The sequence below is a fragment of the Tenrec ecaudatus genome, chromosome 11 (assembly GCF_050624435.1).
Source record: "Tenrec ecaudatus isolate mTenEca1 chromosome 11, mTenEca1.hap1, whole genome shotgun sequence".
NCBI lineage: Eukaryota > Metazoa > Chordata > Mammalia > Afrosoricida > Tenrecidae > Tenrec > Tenrec ecaudatus.
The window spans coordinates 87,937,904-87,956,575 of record NC_134540.1 but is presented as its reverse complement, the minus strand read 5'-3'; the positions used below and the strand labels follow the sequence as shown (position 1 = coordinate 87,956,575).

The window sequence follows — 18,672 nt, the reverse complement described above, 5'->3', positions numbered from 1 at the left end:
AGCCATTGTAATATCAAAATAGCTTGGTACTGGTACAACAATAGACACAGACCAACAGTTTTAGAAGTCCAGTTTTACTCTGACCTCTATGCCCAGTCGCTATAAGCTGGAATTGACTCGATGAAAAATGAGTTTGGGTTATTTTTGGAATGAAGACAATTGCAAAGTAAAAAGAGGGACAGAACATCAAGATGGAGAAGTCAAATGGATTTCAAGAACTAGGGAGAAGGGGAGGATGGCAAAGAATGATGGGGAGAGGAGGATAATGCGAGAATGCAGGAGTTACAGGCAACAGAGGTGCATACTATTACATCCACAATCCTGCATTAGTGGTGCTCTACAAGTAGATGCATGGACAGACAAGCAGGCTCAGTAAGCGTGGAAGAGTGGGGAGTATAAAGCCTGCGAGTTTGAGGTTTTAAATTTTTACAGGAGCAGAAAGCCTCATCTTTGCCCTGCAGTTGAAAGCCTGGTGGTTTAGCAGCCCTGTGCAAATCTTACTGTGCTACCAGTGCTCCGTATGAGTCGAAACCACCACTAAGGCTGTGCGTTTGGATATATGGAGATGTGGTGAAGCACACAGGGGTAAAGTTATGAAAACTGCCCAGATAGAACCAGGAACCCTGGAAAAAATTAATTGCTAGGTCTGGGAGTTTAAAACCATAATCTGATGGGACACCATTGTCAATTGGCATAATATAATCCACAAAATGTTTCTGTGACTATCAACTGGGGTCTTAAAAGCTTGTGTGGACATTAAGATGCAACTATTGATCTCTCCCTGTCTGGAGGAAAGAAGAGTAATGACAATTAAACACATATGGGAATAATTAGTCCAAGAGACTAACGGACCAAGCCAACAACATTCTCTAAGACCTTAAGACCAGAAGAACTAGATGGTGCCTGAAAGAGATGGCATGAGAAGATCCTGGATAGAGTTGGGGGAAAATGTGGAATGAATCCTGAAACACAGAATCATGATGGAGGTTGGGCTTGCCAGTCATACAGAGATAGGTGGAACCTCTGACACCATGGCCCTTGGTCATCCTACAGATCTCAAAATGAACTCATCTGTGGTTCAATTTTCAACCAAACTATACACCAGGGGTCCTCAAACTTTTTAAACAGGGGGCCAGTTCACTGTTCCTCAGATCTGTTGGAGGGCCAGACTATACTTTAAAAAAAAAACTATGAACAAATTTCTATGCACACTGCACATATCTTATTTTGAAGTTAAAAAAGTGGGGCAAGAACACCCGGCAGGCCAGGTAAATGTCCTCAGCCGGTGCATTAGGCCCGCGGGCTGTAGTTTGAAGATGCCTGCTATAGAGCACTGGGATCAAGGAGGCAGTATTTACCCAAAGAGGGAGCTCTGCAGGGTTAGGAAAAGGAGGAAGAATGGAAATATAAAACACAGGGAGGAGATGGGATGGATGATGTTAAAACTGAAGGGATTGAGTGAGCTGAAACTGAACACTTATGAATTGTTGAATGTAAATTCATGATTTCCTCTGTAAACTTTCACCGAATTCACAATACAAGATTTTAAGTTTCCTTCTAAGATCCACTTTTTAAAACTTATACAATTAAAATTTAATATAATTTAATATCTTTGAAAACATATATAAACCTATCTCAAATAAACAAAATCATAAAAATAAGCAAGTGAGCTGCTTCAACAAATGCTCAGGTGCCTGGTTCAGAAGACGGGAAGGCCATGCCAGGGTGAGAGCCTCACTTCATATGGCAATACCCAGGAGCCAGCAGACTACCACTTGTCTGCGCAGAAGCCTCTGTCTCTGGCCTCCCTTGCATGGACTTATCCCTTATCCTGCAGGACAGGAAAAAGAGCAATGCCCTCCTTAGAGCAAGTGGAGAAAACGCTGCACTTTTCTGGTCTGGCTAGCAATGCCCAGGCCAACATCCACGGGGAGAGCCTACTACACTAGGTGAGGCCAGTGGACCGGCTCCCACACTGAGATCTACACCAGTAGGAGCCTTTCCCCTCCCTCCGCTGCTATCCCAGGTAAGAAGAACATGGGAATAAAGAAAGACGCTGAGGAGTCAATTGATAAGAACTTTGGTAAATGTCCACTACATTCCATTGTAACAAGTTTAATAAAAAGGTGAACATTAAACAAAAAAAGTAAGGTTCTTTCTATGGAAAGACACTAATTAATGCATATAATAAAATTATGGAATATAATTATAGCAAATAATAAAAATGAAAAGTATTTCTAAATAGTTTCATTCTACTACATTGCCAAGCAAAGCAAATCTTGAATTACCAAGTGTTCTACTTGGTAATGTGAAAAATTTTTAATTAATAAATGCTAAATTTGCTGCCATGTATGATTACTTTAGCTATTTGTTTCAATATAAAACTTATTTTAATTTGAAGTCAACAAAATTTTTAAAAATTAACTTTATTCCAGAAGGCAAACTATTGTAAGTCAGCTGATCTCATATAATAATATTTCAAAAAGAAGTTGAAATGTAAAAGAAAATTACTCCTAAGAATTATTGAAATATGATAGACCAATAGTGACCATCACAGGAGGAGCACATCTGATACTGTTCTGTCAGTTTGAGGACCAAGGTGCACCTGACCACAAAGGAATTGATGCATTTAAATTAAGGTGTTGACAAAGAATATTCAAACAAATCTGTCTTTATAGAAGAACAATCAGAATGGTCCTTAGAAGCCAGAATGCAGCCAAACTTTGCCTCACATACTAAGGTCATGTTATCAGGAGACCAGTGCCTGGAGGAGGGCATCATGGTAGTAAAACAGGATCAGGGCGAAAGCAGCAGACCTGGACTGAGATGGGTTGCTGGGCTGCAACACAACCACCATCGTGAGAACAGCACAGGAGCAGGCAGGCTTGGGCTTTGTTTTGTTTTTTTTTGGTGTACACACAGGGACACTGAGTTGGAACCCACATCAACTACAAATGTGCAAAACAGAGCCAAATGCTGAGGGAGCGGCTACTTGAAGGTACAAAGGAGACGCTAGTGAGCACCTGCTAGGAATGTAGCAGAAGAGATATACTGAGTCAATACAGACCAAGCTGCACTTAAAAGAAAACAGCAGATTATAACAGGAAACCCTGTACATGATTAATTTTTTCTTTAAAAAATTCTAAGTCTTCTCTGAAATATTTACACAATATATACATCAGTTTTTCTCATATATCTGTGTTTAGACAAATTTTGTTTTAGTTGTGTCATATATGTAAAATGTTTACCATAGACCTTGAAATATCAATCTGTAAGGAGGAATGGTCCAGAACACCGATTCAAAAGCCTTCACATATATTTAGTGTTATACATAGCAGTTGGAGTTCTATATAAAAATCTAAAATCATAAATGGCTCAAGATGCAGAAAGAGAATGAACTGGTATATGTTGAATTTGCAATCTGTCTTACTGTGTATATTTTTAGCAACAAGAAAATTTTTTTTAATTTTTAAATAGTACAGTTTTCTAAAGCTTCACAAACATGACAGAAAAATGACAAAATGTTGAAAATGTACATACGTTCTTTCTTGATTTTTTCAGCTACTAGAAACTCATCTCTTTCAACCGTCGGGGCAAAGTTGCTGCCAATAACTCGCACAGCGTACTGGAACTGCTGGGCTGCGTCGGCTGAAAGGAAACATGACTCAACAGTTACAGCAGAACTGTCTAAATGATGACCTCTCGACATCAGTTTAAGTTATTGGAAGCTATCACCTGCCATTCTACCTTCCCAAGATCTTCACTGAAAGGAGAGTCCCAAGCCCACTGTTGTCAAGTTAACTGAGTCAGAGACCCTAAAGGGCAGAGGGGAATGGCCCCACAGGGTTTCCAAGGCTCAAGTCTTACAGAAGCGCACAGCTTCATCTGTATCCTGAGGATGGCTCTCAACTGCTGGCCTTTCTATCAGCAGCTGAACACTTAACCATACGCCGCCATCGGGGTTCTTCTGAAAGGAAAGAGGGCTATTTCAGACTGAAAACAAATGACTGAATAATGAAATAGTGGATGAAGCACCAGCTCTCTATATTAGGAAAAGGGTCACAGCAATAATCATTCTAAAGAAATCCTAGAAAATTAAAATAATAGAGAAAATGGAACCAGGAAAATTCAAAATCCAAAACATGATAAAAGAGATTAAGCCTCTTAAAATGTCCTCTGAGAAGTTTAAAGTGAAATAATACTAAAACCAAAAGAGAAATATTGAGAAATCAAAGAGAGAATTCACTTATAAATGCCACTGCTACTCCTTGGGATCCCTGGTGGAACTGTCAGGTACAAAAAGACTAACAAGGTTGCCAGTTCAAACCTACCAACCATTTCTAGGGAGAAAGATAAGCAAAGATTTACCACCTCAGAAACTCTATAGCCCTGAGACAGAATCGACTCGATGGCAGGTTGTTTTGGTTTTTTATTTCTTTGTTTTTTATTCTACTTCTAGACGAAGGTGTTGCTTAATTAAATCTTTAAGCCATGATGGCTTAAACCATGTTTACCTCAACTCCATTAAAAATTCCATTAAATTGAAAATAATACTCTCCATTGAATCATTTCCCACTCATACTGGCCCCATATATGTCAGAATAAAACTGCTCTCCATGGCTGCTCAATAGCTGCTATCTTGAAAGTAGATCACCAAGCTCCACAGTGCCGCGGGGTAAACTGACACCCCCAGCCTTTCAGTTAATAGCAGACCACAAAAACCACCTGCACCACCTACGGTCTCCTAAATCCAGTTTAAAAAAACAAGATATGTGCCTACAAGCACACAGAAAACTACATAAAAGCAACAGTCAAAAGAAATGAGCACAATGTGCAAAAAAGGAAAGCAGAAAGTTCCAAAGGAGTTCCGAAGCAGACGGTCTAAGAGGGCTGTGGACACTAAAGCTCAATGGTGAGTGTAAAACAATTGGCAAAAGGGAAGTGGAAGACAGAGCCAAGAAGAAATACAATTCTCACTCCGAAACCCCAGAGGATTAGGACATGGAGGAACTTGATACTGCTCTGCAATGTTGATACAAATGAGACAGAAAAGGGAGGGCTGCCTGGAAATGGAAACCAATCTCCTAAATTCCCTTACATCAGCAACCCAACCAGACAACTGTCAATACTGCTACCAGGCCAACCGACACAAATCCACAGGAACACTAGAGGCACGGCAGACAGACAGTAAGGAAGAGTTAACAGACTGTCCTTAAGGGCCCCAAGCCTGCTCTCCTTTCTAGAAGACTTCCTAGAACAAGGGAAGTCAAATTCCTCTGGGCAAACTGAACAGCCCAACGAGAGGCAGCTGCTGACAGATGGGTACTGTCCAATTACTCTACAGAGAAGCTCAGCGCGTCACAAGGTCTACCCGAGCACAGGGAAAACAAACTGCTCAGTTCAGGATTTTGTTCCTGTTTTGTTTGTTCATGTGCTTTTTTTGCTTCATATACCTCAGCTAGGGCTACTGGACAGTAAACACCTAAACCACAAATAGGCAAAGGGAAAATGCTCCACGGCAGGCCAACTGTCTTTGCCCAGCGAAAGGGGAGGGAGAGTCACATAAGAACCCACCGCCAGGTGACCCCTAGCAACAGAGTGGCACGACTCTACTTCCCCCAGTGCACTGCGATCCCTACAGGGTGCAGCCCTTTGCCATCCATGAAGGGTAAAAGCCAATATTGAAACTCGAAGTCACGCAGCTTCTTCTAGCCCAGTGGTTCTCAACTTCCTAATGCCGCGACCCTTTCATACAGTTTCTCATGTTGTAGTGACCCCCCCCAACCATAACATTATTTTCACTGTTATGTCATAACTGTGATTTTGCTACTGTTATGAATCGGGCAACCCCTGTGAAAGGGTCATTCGACCCTCAAAGGGGTCGCAACCCACAGGTTGAGAACTGCTGTTCTAGCCCAAGAAGTGACAACAATGTTGAAAGAGCATCAAGAAGTGGGTGCTAGGTACCAGAAAGTGAGGGGAGAATTACGCAAAAGCAAGAGTTGGGGGAAAGGACCAGTTAATAAGTGTATGAAGTCCTGGGGGATGTCCTGGGCTCATTCCTAAATTGCATCTTCATGAGAACAACCAAAATCAAGAGAGCACAACTAAGAAATGTGAACTACAGTTGAAACTACCACCCTGCTTCAATGTTGGCCTCTAGGCGGCTTACAATGAAGGGCAGACCAGAAGACCCGTGGGGACGTCTGGAAAAGTAAAGTGACTTTAAAACCAGAGCTTACAGCGCTTCTCGCCTTTCATTTGAACATAACCAGTCTACCTCCTTTAAAAAAAAAAAAAAAAACTCCCCAAATTACAATCTGGCCCAGAGTTTTACAATCTATGTTAAAAATGTCAGGGTACAACTAGAGAAATAAATCCATAGAAACTCACATGTGTATAAGAAAAAGCTTTATATACAAGAGCAATTGAATATTGAGAAAACATCCCAACCCAGGCCAGATCAAGTCCTTAAGTCCAATATTAGCCCATATGTCCAATACCAATCTATAAAGTCCTCTTCAGACTCACAAAACACAAGCAATGACACCGAATGCAGGACAATCACAGGCCAGTGGGTAGAAAGTCTTTGGATCCAGTGGCGTTGTAAGCATCTCAGTGCTGGGAGGGCCTCCATGTGGCTTCTCCAGCTTCCAGGGCTGCATCAGGGTAGGTCCACATGGCTTCTCCTCAGGGATGTCTCTCAGGGAGTCAGCAGAGAGAGATAAATCTCCCACCTCCAGAGATGAAAATATAGGAGTTCCCAGAATTCTCAGGAGAAAGCCAGGCCTGCACAGAGGCCACATTGGCTATATCTTGATTGACAGGCCAGACTCCACCCCTTCACTTGGAATCCTCTCAAACTGACAGCAGATTATGAAACTGCCGCAGACAGTAACTCTTTATGGAAATAGAAAGCATCATCTTTCCCCCAGGGAGCAGCTGATGGTTTCAAACTGCTAACCTTGCAGTTAGCAGTTCAAAGTCTAACCACACCTCCAGGGTCCTTCAAAGCAGCTACGATTATACTACAAAAGGTACCTGCACTCATGAAATATTTCAGCCAATCAGTAAAAACCATAAAAAAAATCCTAGAAACAAAAAAAAATCGTAATACTAGAAATCTTTTTAATTTACTGGTGGGCTCAATAGCAGAATGGCGATAACAGGAGACAAATCTATCTATGCTTGCTCAATAATTGGCGACTTAAGAGTACCATAAACTTCTTATTTTCATTGTTCTTTCCTTTTGGTTAATGTCTTAGTCCTACATCCAGTTTGTCTTAGTGAATGAGCATTAATAAAATTTTTGCTTTGTGTCTAGTTCTCTTGTATCTGCTTTCTTAGTCTCCAAGTACTTTAAGTTTTTAACTTGTATAGTGAACATCCCATTAATTTTACTCTAAGGAGCTTTCCTATATAGGTATATTTTCCTTTTCTTAAAAGTACTTTAAATTCTATACCACTGGCTAGATTAGTGATTCTACTATTAAAATTACCAACTGTCTCATGGAAGTTACTTAAATTATTTCTCAACAAGCTTATCCAATACTGCCTCTAAAGTAGATTAGGAATATATATATATATATATATATATATATATATAAACTTCAGATACATGAATGGATTTTGAGCTCGCAATTAATTGTAAACCCTCATCTAGGAGTAATTAGTTCTTATGATGTGGCTCTGTCCAATACTTGCCCTCATGAAGTGATCACTGAAGATATAGACGCTACAGCAGAGTGGTGAAATCAGATGGTTCAGGCTATAGCATCTGGGGTCTTTAAAAGGATTTTCTTAAAGCAAGCAGTCATCTAAGTGAGGTATCGGCTAACTCCACACATAAACAGCACATAGTCTATGTGATCTAAGGATTATAAATAATAAAGACCAAGATAAAAGAGAGGGATATTATTAGTTTAAATTCTGAACACCAAATTGCAGAAGACGATGGATGACAGTGAGGCCCAAAATCCATTTGTAGGGTTCCCATATGGATTGAGTCTCTAGTGAATTTCCTAGGGCCAGTGACTAGGGACATGAATAGTCTCGTCCTCAAATAAAGTACAATGGGAAGTAAACTAATACAGATATATGAAGGTTAAAACTTAACATATTACCATTTGTTTCTCTTTTGATCCATTTTTCACGTGTTCTACTTTCTATTCTGCTTTTTATTAGATTGAGGGTTTTCTGTTTTGTTTTTTTATTGTCATTGTTGGGTGTGTGTTTTTGTATGATTTTCTTTATATGAAATCTAGGATATGTACGTATACAGAGATAGTAACTAGATTAACCGCTCTTGTACGGTTTGTTGATTATATATAGGCATGTTAATTGTATGGTATGTTAATTAGATCTCAATAAAACTGTTTAAAATATATATTTATTCTATGTTTATTAACTAGAAACAGAATCTAGACTAGTCAAAAAAAATCTAGACTAGTCAAAAAAAAGACACCCAAACTCAATGAAACTTAGTGCTAAATTGAATCCATTCTGGCTGATAGCAACCCTGGAGGAGAGAGTGGAACTGGCCCGCTCCTCTATCCTCTGGGGTCATTATAAGTCAGGAGTTGCCCCTTTGGGATTCCAAGGCTGTAAACCTTAGAAGAAAGCCTCTTTCTCCGAAAGAGAGACTAGTGGTCAAAAGTGCTGACTTGCAGTTAGCTTGGTAAAAAAGAAAGCAGTGGTATTATTCTTTGTTTGATGAACCTACCACTAAAGATTAAAATGGGAAATACTAAAAATGATAACTACAGCTTCTAATTTAACATACCCATGTGTGAAATATTGTTCATTGTTTAAAGTAAACTCAATTGGCAACTCAAGTTTTTCTTAAGCACCACTAGGTGTTAAACACCATTAGCATATAAAAATATATTTAATATCAATTAACAAAAGAGACAAAACTCAAACTCATGGCAGCTAATGAGGAGATAAGTAAGCAAACAACTCAACAAGGTGATAAGAGTTTTGCAGGATGCTCTGATAAATGACAAGACTTTGTGAACTAGGCTTTGTGAACTAGGTTAGGGAAGGCCTACAGTGAGGAAGAGACCTTTAACTGGGAGCGTGCTGTGTGACCAGCCAGAGAGGCGGGTAGAAAAAGAACACAGGTGTGGGATGCAGAGGGCTACTTTGTAAACTGTTCTGCAAAGTAAAGCAATGCCATTAGATACCAAAAGGTAACTCAGGTCAAGTCCTCCCACTGAGGATCGTGTCAGGGCCATTCAATGAAGGTTGACTTGGCCACTCTAAAGGACAGAGTAGAGTTGACAGCAGATTATGGAACTGCCACAGAGGGTAACTCTTTATGGGAGTAGAAAGCATTGTCTTTCCCCCTGGGAGCAGCTGATGGCTATAGGAAATGGCTCCCAATTAAAGAAAAACAAAACACTATTATACGCTAACCAGCTTTGATGTTAGAGATAACCAGTTGTCAGGAGTGTGAAAAAGTATTTCAAATGCCTCCGGCCTGTTGTTAGTTGGCATTGAAACCCTATGTGCACACAATACGAGCTGCTTCATTGAGTTTTTTAAGGAAAGCATTTCACCAGGACTGTCTTCCCAAGAGCATCTATGAACAGGCAGCTGTTCAGCTAGTAAGTAGTCTAGCACTTCACCATCCATGTATCAACTGGGCATCAACTAATTCAAGAATAAAATTTCTGGCACAGTACCAAAGATCAGAATTGGTGCTGCAAAATATACGAGTGCACTTAAAAATTAAACAAGAAGAGGGCTGAGTGGAAAAGCCCACCAGGGCAGGTCCTGATGAAATAGTATTTCAAATGCCAGCTGGGTCACCCAGAGTGCACAGGTTTCAGAGGAGCTTCCAGGCTAAGAACAGACAACCAAGAAAAACTGGGCGCATCATTTAGGAGGAGGAAGCTACTGAACACTTTCTGCAAAGGTTCAAAGCATTTTCAAAATACTGAAAACTTACAAAAAGGAACAGAAACATTGTCGGAGATACTGCTGGCAGAGGGCCCCTCCGGTCTGAGAGTACTTGAAATGTGACTGTAGAGGAGAGTAGTCGACCTTGGTTATGTAAATCAGTCTGTGGAAGCAGAGCCTTCAATAGAAACAGCTGCAAAAATCTTTGAATGATTGGAACTTGGAATGTGCAAAGTATGAATTTAGGAAAATTTAAAGGGAACACATGAAGATCGATATCCTGGGCATTAATGAACTGAAGAGGACTGGTGTGATTTAGCCAAGAGGAATGGGACAGCATTCACTGTCAGAAAGGATCTTGCTAAATCCATCATGAAGTACAATGCTATCTGGTATCTGAATCTATCTACCCAACCTCAAGGAAATACAATCAATACAACTACTATTCAAATGTATGCACCAACCACAAAAGCTAGTGAGGGCGAAATTGAAGAATCCTATCAATGACTTCTTCAGTCAGCAATCAATCAAATACGCAATGAAGATGCTTTGTTATTGGTGGTTGAATTGCAAACGTTGGAAATAAATAGGAAGGAATAGTTGGAAAATATGGACGTGGTGATCGCATGACAGATTATGGAAAACCAAGAACTGTTCACAGCAAATACCTTTTCAACAACACAAAAGGAGACTATATACATACATAGGCTTCTCCAGATGGAATACACAGAAATCAAACTGACTACATCTGTAGGAAGACAGAATGGAGAAGCTCACTCTCACCAGACTAGGCGCCGACTGTAGAACAGCCATCCATTGCTCATGTCAGTTCAGGATAAAGCTGAAGAAAATGAAAACAAGTCCACGAGGGCCAAATACAACCTGGAGTCTACCCCACCGGAACACTGAGAACATCTCAAACACAGAGTTGACGCACTGAGCATTAAGGACAGAAGAACTGATGAGCTCTGGGAGGACATCAAGACAATCAATCATTCATGAAGAAAGCAAAGGGTCATTAAAAATACAGGGAAGAAAGCAGATCAAAGTGGATTGTCAGAAGGGATTCTGGAACTTGTTCTTGATTGTAGAGTAGCTTTAGCAAGTGGAAGGATGAATCCAAGACACTGAGCAGAGAATTTCAAAAGGCAGCTCGAGAAGACAAAGCCAAATAATTCAATGAAATCTGCAAGGACCTAAAATTAGAAAACAAAGGCAAGAGCATGTTCAGCATACCTGAACCCGAAGGACTCAAGAAAAAAGTCAAGCCTCGGATGGCAATTTTGAAAGATTCTATCGGCTAAATAGTGAATGATGCAGGAAGCATCAAGAGAAGATGGCAAAAGTACATCGAGTCACTGTACAAGACAGAACTAGTCGACAGTGCACCAGTTCAGGCAGTGGTTTATGAGCAAGAATCAATGGTGCTGAAGAAAGAAGTTCAAACTGCACTGAACGCATTAGCCGAAAACAAGGCTCCAGGATTGAGGGAATGCCTACTGAAGCGTTTCAAAAAGCTGGAGAAGCACTGGAAGCACTTACTCAGCTAGGCCAAGAAATGTGGAAGGCAGCTACTTGGCCAATTGACTGGAAGATGCACACTTGTGCCCATTGCAGTGGAAGCTGACCCCACAGAATCCTCAAACTATAGAACTTATCATTGATATCGCACACACTTTTGCTAAGATCATCTAGCAATGGTAACTGCAGCACCTTGACAGGGAGCGACCAGAGGTTCAGGCTAGAATCAGGCTAGAGAACATGGCACAAAGGATATCACTGCGGATATCAGATGGATCTTGGCTGAAAGCAGAGAATACCAGAAAGATGCTTACTTGTGGTTGACTAGATATGCCAAGGCATTCGGTCGTGTGGATCCTAACAAACTATGGATAACCTTGAGAAGAATGGGAATTCCGGAACACTTCACTGTGCTCATTCAGAACATGTTCATGGATCAAGAGGCAGGTGTGCAAACAGAACAAGGGACTGCTGCACGGTTTGACTCAGGAAAGGTGTGTGATAGGGGTGTATCCTCTCACCAGTTGTTCAATCTCTATGCTGAGCAAATCATCAGAGAAGCTGGATGATAGGAAAAAGAATGCGGCATCAGGATTGGAGGAGGCTTATTAACAACCTGCAACATGCAGATGGCCTAACCTTGCTTGCTGGAAGTGAGGAGGAACCGAAGCACTTGCTGATGAAGATGAAGGATTGCAGCCTTCAGTATGGATTATAACTCAATGTAAATATGTTAGTCTGGGTAGACTAGATAAACAAATTCATACACTTTTATGTACATAAGAAAGAGGTGTGTATACAAGAGCAACTGAATATTGAGAAAATGTCCCAGCCCAGTCCAGATCAAGTCCATAAGTCAAATATTAGCACATATGTTCAATACCAATCTATAAAGTCCTCTTCAGCCTCATGAAATACATACAATGATGCTGAATGCAAGAGGATCACAGGCCAGTGGGTTGGAAGTCATGTGGATCCAGTGGTGTTGTAAGCATGTCAGTGCTGGCAGGGGTCTCTGCGTGGCTTCTCCAGGTACAGGGCTCTCACTGCCATCAGCATAGCATCATGTGCCTTGTCAGTAGTCTTTCAGGGAGTGAACAGAGTGTCTTTCTCCTCCAAGGTGGAAATACAGGAGTTCCCAGAATTCTTGGGAGAAGGCCATGCCCACACAGAGGCTTAATTGGTTATGACCCAATTGATAGACTAGACTCTACCCCTTCAGTCTTAATCCTCAAGTCCCAAATTGGCACCAGATTATGTAGCTACCACAGTAAAGAAAACCAAAATCCTCACTATTAAACCAATAGGTAACATCCTGATAAATAGAGAAAAGGTTGAAGTTGTCAAGGAGTCTTGCTTGAATCCATAATCAATGCTCAAAGAAACAGAAGTCAAAAGATTAAAAAGACATATTGCATTAAGTAAATCTGCTTAACAAGAAGTCTTGAGAGTACTGAAGAGCAAGAATGTTACTTTGAAGACTAAGATGCATCTGACCCAACCATGGTATATTCTCCATCGGATCATATGCAGGTGAAAGTTGACAGTGAATTAAGTTGAACTCGATGGCACCTAAAAACATCTCAAAATGTAAGCACAATCTCTGGAACATAAGTACACATACGCCACAAGTTTTGTTCATGTACCACTTTTATTAATTAGCTTGAAAATATTTTTTAAATACATGTCTGTTATAGCCATTAAAATCAAAACTCAATAAAGCACCTATGTTTGTAGATTTGAGTAAAATAAAGCTTGGACCATCTCAAAGACCTGGTGTCTAAAAAGGGCCCTCTAGCAGTAACAAAGAGTAAACAGGAGGGAAAACCCGGGCAAGAAGCTCAGCTGCACTACACTCTTCCCCTTCCCCCTGGGGAGGCTCCAAGAACCCTTCAAATGCGTCTTAAAGTGAAAGACAGTTACCCTTTGCAACCCAAAGGGTTAGAGATACATTTTGATAAAATTGCTTAAAGATATACAAAGTATATATACACAGTCAAAACAAGCACATGTATTCTAGTTTGTGCTTTCTAAGAATTCAAAATGACACAATCTGCCAGATGTGATCAGACCTGAGCATTTTTATTGAAAAACCCACCTAATATAAACTTCCTTTAATTCTTCTTTATCTAATAGTTAGAAATGTGGAAGTAGCTATATTATCAATATACATGTATTCATTTTATCAATTTCATTTCAGTGTAGTGAAAGAGAATATTGCCTCCAATAAGGCTAAAGCCGATAATATCAAATACATTGTTTCCAATGATGTAAATGACTAACCAAAGATATACTATTGTTTCCAATGATGGAAACGACTAACCAAATACAATGTTTCTAATGATGGATATGACTAGCCAAAGACATACTATTAAGTATACTCCAGGAAAGCAGCAAGGACATGAATATAATTTTCCTTTTATAGTCTAGCAGTATAATTTTCAAGCAAATTCACAGGTGTTACAAACTGCAAAAGAAGGTAACAACTTTATAAAAATGTTATGTGCCAATATAGTTAGTTGCTTTGCTTCTGAAGGTCCCTTGAAACTAACAGGATCAGCATTTTGTTTGGTTGGTTTTTGCTTTAAGAAAACTACTTGGAAAACTTGATTCATTTGAAATTTACATTAATTGAAAGTAACAAGTGTTTATTATGTCTCAATTTCAGAGTCCAAAAAAATTTATTAGAAAAAGAATGAGTCAGTTGTTTGTAATAATAGATCACTGGAAAATAAAATGAGACCATTAATGAAATGTTAGTTATAAGGAAAATAGGAGCCCTGAGGCATAGTTGAGTAAGCATTGGACCACATGACCAGAGGTCCAACTCACAAGCCACTACAGGAAAAAGCGGACGCTACCTGGTCCCCTAAAGATGTACAGTCTCAGAAACCCTACATAGGTCGCCATGAGTGGCAGTGGGGGAAGGGAAGGAAAGGTTAAGATCCAAGGATGGTAAAAGCAACAATAACATTGCTCCTTCATTAAGGTAGATTATAATTTTTTAATTAAATAGTGACACAATTTAGGATTACGTAGATCATAACTGTGTGGCAATCTCAGTTAACCAGAATATAGACAAGAGATTAAACATGTGGTGCAGTGTGCTATACTTTGGGCTGTCAACCATGATCAGTGGTTCCAACACACCAGCTACTCGGAGAAAGATGAGGCATTCCTTGCCTCTGTCAAGATAACAGCCTGAACGGAGCAGGGGGAGGGGGGATCGATAGCAGTGATGACTGTACAAACCCACGCAAGGGAAAGGAGTAACGGAACTGCAGGTGAACAGACACATTGGATGGGATAAGATCTAGCAAAATAAAAATAAATATATAATAAGGGTTCCTGGGGGTAGGGTGGGGGAGGGAAAGGATAAAGGGGAGCTGAGATCAAAGCGTACAAGAAAGAAAATGTTTTGAAAATGATGGCGGTAGCAATTGTACAGTTATGCTTGATCTAATTGAAGTATGGGTTGTTCTATCTGTAAGAGTTCCCAAACTAACAGCCTTTAAAACCCACAAGGGCAGTTCTACTGTCTTACAGGGTCGCAATGGGGTTTGGGCTTATTCCCAATGAATTTCATGGCAAACTTTGCTCAGAAGTCTCTCAGGTTCTGAGTCTGTTTACTCTTAATTTGCATGCAATTCCGCATGAAACAGTAGGATGGAGCTCGGCTGAGAAATACTTCAATCTCCAGAAGGGATTAAAATTGTTTATTTATTTTTAGTAAATCAAATGGAGCCTCATGTTTTAAAGATGCTTTTGAAGTTAAAGTGATTCCACGCTTATATACGTGGTATATATAGGTGAACATATATATGTGCAAAGACAGAGACAGTAAGTAGGTTACTCTGGGCTAAGGGAGTTATGAGAAGGGGGAAAGTATAAGGAATAAATGGTTACTAGGTAGCGTTTCTCTTTGGGGTGATAAAAAGTTTTCAAAGCAAATAGTGATAATTAAACAATACTGGGAACATAATTCCACTGAATCTTACACTTACAATGGTTAAAATGGAAAATTATTAACTATATACACTTGGCTCCAATAAAACTTTACAGTTAAGGACAATCTGGGCTTGGGGGTGGAGGGGAGGCATGTTTGTGAGATACGACACAATGGTCCTTTAGGTGATACAAACAAATGGTTTGTATTGGACTACGAAACTAAAGGTGGATAGTCTGAACCCATCCAGCAGTTTCATGGAAGAACCCAAACCTACTGCCACCAAGCTGATTCCAACGCACAGCAACTCTACACACGGTTTTGGAGGCTGGGAACCTTTTCCAGAGCAGGTCGCCCAAGGTTCTCCTGCTTGGTGGGTTTGAATGGCCCACGCTGTGATTTGCAGTCCAGCACTTACCCAACATCACCACCAGGGTACTTTGGAAGAAAGGCCTGGTGATTACTTCTGCTAAGACCACTGTCAATAGAGAGCTATGGAACGACTCTACTCTGTACCACACATAGAATCAACCCAACGACAACAAACTTTTATTCCGGGGAAGGGGGGGGGATGTCTTGGCAATAAGAATATACAAGTGGTTTCATTCTACCGGACAAATTATAAACCAGTGGTAAAATGACAACACTGGTGTTAAAGTAGGCACTTCATAACTAACAATTTAGTTAGCTGATTTCTCCCATGATAATGAACATCAAATTAGAAAATTAACTGAGCGTGCTTGAGTTACTGATACAAAAAGATCTAGATACAAATTAGAACTCGGTACACTTATATTCAATTCAAGGATTTTGTGCTTGTCCCCACTAATTTAGAACACTCACTCCCCACACATTCCCAAAGCCCTCCTCACTCTAATCAGGTATTTCAATAGTTCATAGAAAGCTCCCCTGATCTCGTCCTTTTCTGTCCTTTACCCTCTCTTTTCTAATATTATTAATTAACATTATACATTTACACGCTTATCAGCTGCCAAGCTCTATGAAATATCTGTCCTGTTCATCTCTTGTATCACCATATCTAGCACACCCTGCCAAAATATTTTTTGGATAAAGTGATGAAGATGACAAAATGTAGCAAGAACTATGAAATAAGAGCCCTATAATATAGTGACAGAAAAAAATTTCATCTTTGCCCCTATGACTAACATAGAATATCAAATAAATCGGATACACTTATTGTCATGTGTCATGAAACTAGGTCAAAACAGTCCATTCTTCACTAAATATGTTTTAAGTCTTCCCTCATTGCTGCATAATTTCTTCCCCACATTCTGGTGCTTAAGGAAAAAGGAAACCAGGTAATTCAATTACCCAGAAAATTCCCTTAAGATGCACCTCAACTTCCCCCTCCTCCCCAAAAATATCTAGAGATGACATACTGGACCATTTAAAAAGAAGAAGAAGAAGAAGCTCAGGTACAGAACAGCTTCACATATTATGCAGAATTGGGATTTGGTTTTGCTTCTTAGTAGCAATTTCTGCTGTGTGCGTGCTGGAATAGTTTCATATAAAACCCTGCCCCCTCAGCCGTTCAATTAAAAACAAAGCTGGGGCTGGGGGCTATGGGTTAATCAAAAACCCCACAGCCGTCGAGCCAATTCAGACTCATGGCGACCCTATACAAGGTTTTCGCAGGTAGAATTCCTTAAAGGAGCATGACCGCTTCAGGGCTTCGGTGTTCCCCGGCTGAGGGTCTGGTGCGTTTGAACCCCGACCTTCCAGGTATCACTCCAATGCTTTCAAAACAAAGTCTTCCCGCGATCCTCAAACCGGCTATTATTCGTTACTAAAGGAAAGGGGCGACTGGTGCGGCCAGCCACCACCTCCCACCCTCCCCAGCGTCACCCTCGCAGCGCTGGCCGCTCGGCCCCTGCTTCCCACCCCTTCAGCAGCAACCCAAATAAACGCGAAGGCGCCCTCGCTCGTTCCGGAACCTCGGAGGCGCACAACTCCGTGACCTGACAGCCATCCACGGAGACGCGCGGTGACTCAGCCTGCTCCCGAGGCCCTCGGAGTCGTTGTCCCCCGGCCCTCCTCACCCTCCCTCCCTCTCCCGCAGCGAAGCCGCTACCCGCCGACGCGGTGGCGGCAGCGCCCGGCAACCCCAGGGCAGCGTCACTGGCCTGGGAGACTGGAAGGGCACAGTGCGCCTCGCTCGGCCCCGCGATCGCGATCCTCTCCGCCTGCGCGAGCACCACCACCTCCTCCAGCGGCCCCTCGGGGAGCGGCCTCGGGCCGGAGCGGCGGAGTCCCCGGCCCCCCGCCCAGTCCGCCCCGCAGCGCGCGCTGCCGCCGCCCGGGCGCCGTTACCTTCGTTCTTGCCCAGGATCCGGCAGCACAGGTTCTGCAGCAGAACGTTCGGCGACTTCTGGTCCGGGGCCGCCATCCCCGCCCCGGCGCTGGCCGTGGAGGTGGCCGGGGACTGCGGAGGAGGCTGGCCGGCCCAGGCGGGCAGCCCCCACTACTGCCCGCGGGCTGCAGCCCGCCTTCACACGCTCGCGTGCGCCCCGGGAACGCGGCCGCGCGCGGGGCCCCGCTCCCCGGCGGCCGCCCGCAGCCCCGTCCCCGACCCGCGCCCCGAGCGTCGGCGTCCGACCCTGACACGCTTAAAAGACGGAAACCGCTGGGGGCAAGGACGCCATTTTAACAGAACCCGCCGAAACTGCCGGCCAACCCCCACAATGCCTTTCTTCTTCCCGCCCCTTCGGTGTTTCTAGTTGCAACGGCTTAAAAGTTCCCCTGTCCCACCTCCGGTGCGTCCCCCCTCCAACACCACGCAGGCTCGGAGGTTCCGGAAGCAAATCTCTGCAGGAGGCTTTGCACACGCGGGTCAATGGCGGTGCTTCTCGCTTAGCTCAGAGCGTCCTAGGCATTTTCATCCGTTGCCCTGGAGTTTAGCTCATAGTGACTGCTTTGCTACGTAAGTGCTTGCATTCCTGATAGTGTCTGCATTTGTGGTCCGTCCTGTGGCGTTTTTAAAACCTCCTCAAATTGGTTTGGGTCACATTTTTAATGCCAATCTGTTGGCAGGAATACAAGGTTTGGTTTGGTTTGGTTTGGCTGAGCATTTAATATCGGCTATCGTACCAGCGTTGTGCTTACAGTGGGTGCTATTTTTGAGTAGAACAGGTGGCTGCGCACGGGACATGGCTTTAATGATACTGAGTCATCAACCCCAAATTTCCAACTTCTTTTTTTTAAATCGTTTTATTAGGGGCTCATACAACTCCTATCACAATCCATACATACATCAATTGTGTAAAGCACATCTGTACATTCAT

The 18,672-nt window shown here is 42.1% G+C and overlaps 1 protein-coding gene across 1 annotated transcript in view; it reads right to left on the bottom strand.

Moving 5' to 3' along the window:
* Window positions 1–18,073, bottom strand: part of TUBGCP3 (tubulin gamma complex component 3) — a 107,791-nt gene extending 89,718 nt beyond the window's left edge. Inside the window, exons 1-2 of the mRNA XM_075563414.1 lie at window positions 17,702–18,073; window positions 3,541–3,648 (exon numbers count right to left, since the gene is read on the bottom strand). Of these exons, the coding sequence (XP_075419529.1) occupies window positions 3,541–3,648; window positions 17,702–17,777 (184 nt within the window). The 5' untranslated portion in view covers window positions 17,778–18,073. The remainder of the gene's footprint in view (window positions 1–3,540; window positions 3,649–17,701) is intronic.
* Window positions 18,074–18,672: the final 599 nt, after the last annotated feature.